Below are 7,554 nucleotides of genomic sequence, written 5' to 3' on the forward strand. Positions count from 1 at the left end.
TTCCCCGGCGCCACATATATGGAAAACAGCCAGAAGTGGCGCTGTGGCTCAAGTGGCAGAGTGCTGGCCTTGAGCAAAAAGAAGCCAGGGACAGTGCTCAGGCCCTGAGTCCAAGGCCCAGGACTGGCAAAAAAAAAAAAAAAAAAAAGAAAAAAGAAAAGAAAAGAAAAATCCAGGGTTGGCTGGGAATATGGCCTAGTGGTAAAGCGCTCACCTCGTATACATGAAGCCCTGGGTTTGATTCCTCAGCACCACATATATAGAAAAAGCCAGAAGGGGCTCTGTGGCTCAAGTGGTAGAATGCTAGCCTTGAGCAAAAAGAAGCCAAGGACGGTGCTCAGGCCCTAGTCCAACCAAGCCCTAAGACTGGCAAAAAAAAACAACAACAAAATAAAACAAAAAAAACCCCTTAAAATTGTAAATTTTATTCTGATTGTGTAATTCACCTCCAATCTGTGAGTTTTACTATTTCATTTATTGGACTAGTATTAGTTGAAAGTGCTTTATGTGTCAGGTACCTTTCTAGGCACTGAGGATAGAACTTGGTTAACAACATATAGTTCCTGACCTTAGGAGAAAGATTGGTAACTGGAAGTAAACAGGCAATGATATGGAACCATTGTTGAAGTCTGGATGGGCTATGTAGAGGTACACAAGAAACAAAGTTTAATTTTACTGAAGGTGCATTAGAAAGGAGAATCTAAGGGGTTGGGAATATGGCCTAGTGGTAGAATGCTTGCCTCATATACATGAAGCCCTGGGTTCAATTCCTCAGCACCACATATATAGAAAAAGCCAGAAGTGGGGCTGGGGATATGGCCTAGTGGCAAGAGTGCTTGCCTCGTATACATGAGGCCCTGGGTTCAATTCCCCAGCACCACATATACAGAAAATGGCCAGAAGGGGCGCTGTGGATCAAGTGGCAGAGTGCTAGCCTTGAGCAAAAAGAAGCCAGGGACAGTGCTCAGGCCCTGAGTCCAAGCCCCAGGACTGGCCAAAAAAAAAAAGAAAAAGCCAGAAGTGGGGGCTGTGGCTCAGAGGTAGAGTGGTAGCCTTGAGCAAAAAGAAGCCAGGGACAGTGCTTAGGCCCTGAGTTCAAGTCCCAGGACTGGCAAAACAAAAAAAGAAAAGAAGGAAAGAAGAATCCAAAGAAAGCTAGAACACTAGAATATTCCCTTTTATAAATTGATTATCTTAGGGCTGGGGATATAGCCTAGTGGCAAGAGTGCCTGCCTCGGATACACGAGGCCCTAGGTTCGATTCCCCAGCACCACATATACAGAAAACGGCCAGAAGCGGCGCTGTGGCTCAAGTGGCAGAGTGCTAGCCTTGAGCGGGAAGAAGCCAGGGACAGTGCTTAGGCCCTGAGTCCAAGGCCCAGGACTGGCCAAAAAAAAATAAAAAAAATTTTGATTATCTTAGTAATAACATATTGGAATTTAATGTTTATATATCTTGAATTATTTCCAAAGCAAAAAAAGCTCACTTTAATTTTTGAATTATACTAAGTAGAATTTCATACATAAGAAAAATTCAAATTTGATATTAGAGTTTTAATTTCAAATGATAGGGGTAGATAATAAAGTCTGTAAAATATAACATATTATATTTGAAGTTAAGAAACAGATTATTCTGTCAGTGGTATCCCAGGACATGTCTTTCAACACTCATTTGTGATACAAGCTTGCAATCGACATTTACACCACAATTAACAAATGCCTCAGGGTTTGTCTATCTCACAAAACTGACTATAAAACATTTACCACTGATTATAGTGTTCTTTTTAGGAAGCTTCTTCTCCCCATATTCTCAATGGGAAATTAGAACTAATAAAAGGCAGAATTCAGACAGAAGCTGGTAGCTCATGCCTACCTATAGTACTCTGGAGGCTGAGATCCAAGGCACACAGTTCAAAGTCAGCCCAGGAAGGAAAGTTCATGAGACTCTTATCCCCAATAAACTCCCCCCAAAAGCTGGAAATGGAGCTATGGATCAAATGGTAGAGCACTATCCTTGAGGGAAAAACCTTAGGGACAGTGCCTAAGCCCTGAGTACAAGCCCCAGTTACTGGCATAAGAAAAGAGAGAGAGAGAGAAAAAATCCTGTTTATGAAATAAACAATAGAAAAAAGAAGTGCATTTGTTTTTTTTGTTTGTTTGTTTGGTTTTTGCTAGTCTTGAGGCTTGAACTCAGGGCCTGAGCACTGTCCCTGGCTTTTTTTTGCTCAAAGCTAGCACTCTACCTCTTGAGCCACAACACCACTTCTGGCTTTTTCTGAATATGTGGTGATAAGGAGTTGAACCCAGGGCTTCACGTATGCTAGGCAAGCACTCTACCACTAGGCCACATTCCCAGCCCAGAAGTATGGTATTTTAGAGCCTAATAGTATGACGGTTAATAATGTTACCTTCCAATTTTCATTGTAATAACAACATATACAGAATTAGTCACAATAGCTAAAAGGTAGAAAATATCTAAATGTCAATGAACAGATGAATGGATAAACAAATTGTAGTGTATCTATTCAATGAACTATTACTGAGCCACAAAAAGGAATGAAATATCAATCCATGCAACAACTTGAATGAACCTTGGAAATACTATGCTAATGGACAGAATACAGCCAGTGGTGGCTCACACCTGTAATCCTAACTACTCAGGAGTCTGAGATCTAAGGATCTAAGTTCAAAGCTAGCTCAGACAGGATATTCTTTCTGTGAGACCCACTTAACCAACAAAAGTCCATAAGTGGAGCTGTGCCTCAAGTGGTAGAGTGCCAGCTTTGACAAATCTTAAGAAACAGTGTACAAGGCCTGGATTGAAGCCCTAGTACACACAAAGGCATACATATCTACATACCATGTGACTCCATTCACGTGAAAGCATTGGAAGGTATTGAGACAAAAAACTTTAAGATTTAAGACCATTGGGAAGATAGAGGAATAAATGAGTTACAGTGAAGGACATAGGGCTTCCTTTTACGGTGATGAAAGTGATAAAAAGGACTGTGATGATAAATTGTGCATTCTGAGTATACTTAAGATTATTGAGTTACACACTTTAAATAGGTAAATCATAATATCTGTATTACATCTCAATAAATGTATTCTTTTTTAAAAATGAATATAGTTGCATATATTTGAAAATCAACTGTTAGGTATTTTTTGACAATAATCAATTAGTAATTAGTCTGTCTTTGTTAAGGTAAATGGAAATCATCCAGTAAAATGTAAAGAAAATCAGAAGAGAAGTGAACTTAAATCTAGGAAAACAGTAAGTCTTATGATAACATATAGGTTGAATGAAACGGCAAGCATCAGAATGTCATTACTATAAATTAAGAAAATAAATTTGATCATGTACCTGAATACACTTCAGAGCTCTAATACACAAATCTTGATCAAATATATTTTTTCAAATGAAATGATTTTGAAATAAGATTCATTATGTTGGCTTTTATCTCATTCCATGAGCACTTTATTTTTTTCCATAAATGATTTTAAATTACTAGAGGAATTTATAAAAACAAACATGAATGTTAGGAAAAATATGAATAGGATGTGAAAATTACATTATAAGCAGGGTGTTGGTGGCTCATGCCTGTAATCTTGGCTACTCAGGAGGCTGAGATTTCAGGATCGTGATTCAAAGCCATCCTGGGCAGGAAAATCTGTGAGACTCCTATCTCCAATTAACCACCAGAATACCAGAAGTGGTGGTGTGGCTCAAAGTGGTAGAGCCCTAGCCTTGAGCTGAAGAGCTCAGAGACAGCACCCAGGCCCAGAGTTCAAGCCCCACGACTGACCTATATATCTATATTATACATAATATAGATAGTATATGTTATATAATATAACATCTATCTACATTAGGACATTGTGTGTAAATGCAACTAAAATTGGCTTGCTTTTTTTTTTTTTTCCCCAATCCTGGGGCTTGAACTCAGGGGCTGGGCACTGTCCCAGCTCCTTTTGTTCAAGGCTAGTACTCTGTCTCTTGAGCCACAGGGCCACTTTCAGCTTTTTCTGTTTATATGGTGCTGAGGAATTGCTTCATGCATGCCAGGCAAGCACTTTGACCACTAGGCCATATTCCCAGCCCAATATTTGGAATCTTATTTTTATCAAACCATATACTTTTATTTTTTAGATATTTTTGTTTTTCAATGAAAAATTTTAGTGTTATTAATCTGTTAAAAGTAGGCAGGTGGTGGTGCTGGGGATATGGCCTAGTGGCAAGAGTGCTTGCCTTGTATACATGAGGCCCTGGGTTCAATTCCCCAGCACCACATATACAGAAAATGGCCAGAAGTGGCGCTGTGGCTCAAGTGGCAGAGTGCTAGCCTTGAGTAAAAAACAGAAGCCAGGGACAGTGCTCAGGCCCTGAGTCCAAGCCCCAGGACTGGCCAAAAAAAAAAAAAAAAAAAAAAAAAAGTAGGCAGGTGGGGATGGGAATATGGCCTAGTGGTAAAATGCTCGCCTCATATATTTGAAGCCCTGGGTTTAATTCCTCAGCACCACATATATAGAAAAAGCCAGAAGTGGCACTGTGGCTCAAGTGGCAGAGTGCTAGCCTTGAGCAAAAAAAAAAAAAAAGCCAGGGACAGTGCTCAGGCCCTGAGTTCAAGACCCAGGACTGGCAAAAAAAACAAAAGAAAAGAAAAAGTAGGCAGCTGAAGGGCTAGAAATGTGGCTTAGTGATAGAGTGCTTATCTAGCATTCTTAATACCCTGGGATCCATTCTCAGCATTAGGGGGAGAGAAAATTAAAAAACTGAAAATTTATGATTATTTTGAAATGTTAAAAGGAGGGATGGGCATATGGCCTAGTGGTAGAGTGCTCGCCTCGTATACATGAAGCCCTGGGTTGGATTCCCCAGCACCACATATACAGAAAATGGCCAGAAGTGGCGCTGTGGCTCAAGTGGCAGAGTGTTAGCCTTGAGCAAAAAGAAGCCAGGGACAGTGCTCAGGCCCTGAGTTCAAGCCCCAGGACTGGCCAAAAAAAAAAAACAAAGTTCCATAACTCAGAGAATCTTGTTAATATTGAATTCTTAATACATCCTCCTATTTATTCAACGTGTATTAGAGGTGTAGCTTAGCAGTAGAGTTGTTTGACTATTACGCACAGGGGTTTGTGTTCTGTTCCTAGCCCACAGTTTGTGTGTGTGCGTACACACACACATACTGCACACACACATACACACACGTATTTCATATATATCTAAAACTGTACATAATCTAATATATCTATTGTATAATCTAATTGTACTCTATCATATATATGTATTAGGTATATTAGATATCTAATATTGATATATGTACCTCTTAGTATCAGGGATACAAAAGTAAGACATGCTTTAAATCTCCCAATGGTCTCAAGATAGAATGTTTTTCTTTCTTTCTTTTTTTTGCCAGTCCTGGGCCTTAAACTCGGGGCCTGAGCACTGTCCCTGGCTTCTTTTTGCTCAAGGCTAGTACTCTGCCACTTGAGCCACAGTGCCACTTCTGGCTTTTTCTGTATATGTGGTGCTGAGGAATCAAACCCAGGGCTTCATGAATATGAGGCAAGCACTCTTGCCAGTAGGCCATATTCCCAGCCCAAGATAGAATGTTTTTCTATTTGGTTTTTTTTGGCCAGTCCTGGGGCTTGGACTCGGGCCTGAACACTGTCTCTGGCTTCTTTTTGCTCAAGGCTAGCACTCTGCCACTTGAGCCACAGCGCCACTTCTGGCCGTTTTCTGTATATGTGGTGCTGGGGAATTGAACCCAGGGCTTCATGTATATGAAGTAAGCACTCTTTCCACTAGGCCATATCCCCAGCCCCTGTTTTTCTATTTGTAATTAAATTCTGTTTTCTCCTCTCATTCCTCCAAAATGTTGAACTATGTATTTAATCTTATCATCTAATTTCTTTAACAACTCTAATGAAGATCTTATCCTTTGCAGTATGTATTTCAGCAGCTATCAAAAATGTACATATGCAATTAATAAATTTCATCCTACATTTATTTTCCCCAATTTTATTTGTTAATTGTTATTATTTATAAAGGTGATGTACAGAGGGGTTACAGTTATATAAGTCAGGTAAAAAGTACATTTCTTTTTGGACAATACCATCCATCCCTCAATCTCTCCCAGTTTTTCCCTCCCCTTCCTGCCCACAAGTTGTATAGTTCATTTCCAGTGTCTAGTGAGTACCACTGTTGCAATTGTTCACTCTTTGTCCCACCATTTCTGTGTCTACCCCTACCTTCCCAAAGACAGATAAGACAGATAAATGAACAAACAAAATGAAAAGAATACAAAAACAGCAACAAAGAAAAAAACCTTTTGTTTTCATTTCCTGGAGATCATTTTGCATGATCAAATGCACGTAGGCATTGTTCCTCTCCTAAGCGGCTCACTCTGTGCTCCTTTTTTTTTTTTAAGATCTGAGATGGGGACTTGAACTCAGTATCTGAAGTTTTTGGCACTCTACCAACTGAGCCATACTTCCAACCCCTAGTTTTCCTTTTTTGAGATAAGGTCTCTCTTTGCTTTCTTGAATTTATTAGTTAATTTAGGCTAGACTCCAATTCTGATCCTTCCACCTCAGCTATCCAAGTGTTGCGATTACAGGTATGTGCTAATATTCCCATCTAAAGAGATTTTGTTAGTGTGCCAGGGGTGGAACTCAGGACCTTGCTTGTGCTCTGCCACTGAGATATACCCCCACTCCTTTTTCTCTACTTTTAAAGCCAGACATCCTATCTTAGTTGAAATGATTTTTTTTTTAAAGAAAGAAACCTCAGAGACCTGAAAATAGATACAAAATTAAAGACCTGCAAGCTGGAAAGTATCTTAATACTTTTTTTCTTTTTACAGGTCCTCCATCACTTTGATTCGTCTAGCCAAGAGTCAGTTCCAAAGCGGAGAAAGTTTAGTGAACCAAAGGAACATGTATAAACATTACATTTTCCTTCTGCACATTTGCAAAGTTCTTCTAAACATTTAAGAGACACTATATGTCCATTTTTCTGATCTCTGAAAATTTATTTGTAGTTTTAAGTAGTTCATACACTAAAAGAACTGATAAAATAGCTATTATATTGTGATCCTGAACCTTCCCTGAAATAAATTCAAGAGAACAAAAAGTACAAGTATAATTGATTGTGTTCATTATCTACTGAATATTGATCTGCCTTTCATTTTAGTGGACATTTTTAATTGATTTTTAAGGTCTTCTAAAATCATTTTGTGAAACAATGATTATTTTGGCATTAAAATTTTGTAGATTCATTTTATACTAATATAAAAATTATATCATCTAACTGGCTGTCATTGTGTTGTTAATAAAGCTATGTTCTTCAATACTTTAATATAGTGTATTAGTATGATGATATATGATGTACAACTTAAAAATTGGTACTTTTTTACATTTCTTACTGAGGGTAAAAAGATGACACCTTAAAGACTAGCATGTTATCAGCATAAATAAAACATTGTTCAGAATGTTGGCTTTTTGTTGTTTCTAATTTTTGTTTAGCAAAAAGTGTTTAATGCTGCTTAATATT

At 38.6% G+C, this 7,554-nt stretch overlaps 1 protein-coding gene across 3 annotated transcripts in view; it reads left to right on the forward strand.

Moving 5' to 3' along the window:
- Window positions 1-7,005, forward strand: part of Hormad1 (HORMA domain containing 1) — a 28,692-nt gene extending 21,687 nt beyond the window's left edge. For all 3 annotated transcript variants that reach the window (XM_048357267.1, XM_048357268.1, XM_048357269.1), the window contains 2 exons: window positions 3,205-3,273; window positions 6,866-7,005. In XM_048357267.1, the coding sequence (XP_048213224.1) occupies window positions 3,205-3,273; window positions 6,866-6,946 (150 nt within the window). In that variant the 3' untranslated portion in view covers window positions 6,947-7,005. The remainder of the gene's footprint in view (window positions 1-3,204; window positions 3,274-6,865) is intronic.
- The last annotated feature ends 549 nt before the right edge of the window (window positions 7,006-7,554 follow it).

Source organism: Perognathus longimembris, chromosome 11 (genome assembly GCF_023159225.1).
Source record: "Perognathus longimembris pacificus isolate PPM17 chromosome 11, ASM2315922v1, whole genome shotgun sequence".
NCBI lineage: Eukaryota > Metazoa > Chordata > Mammalia > Rodentia > Heteromyidae > Perognathus > Perognathus longimembris.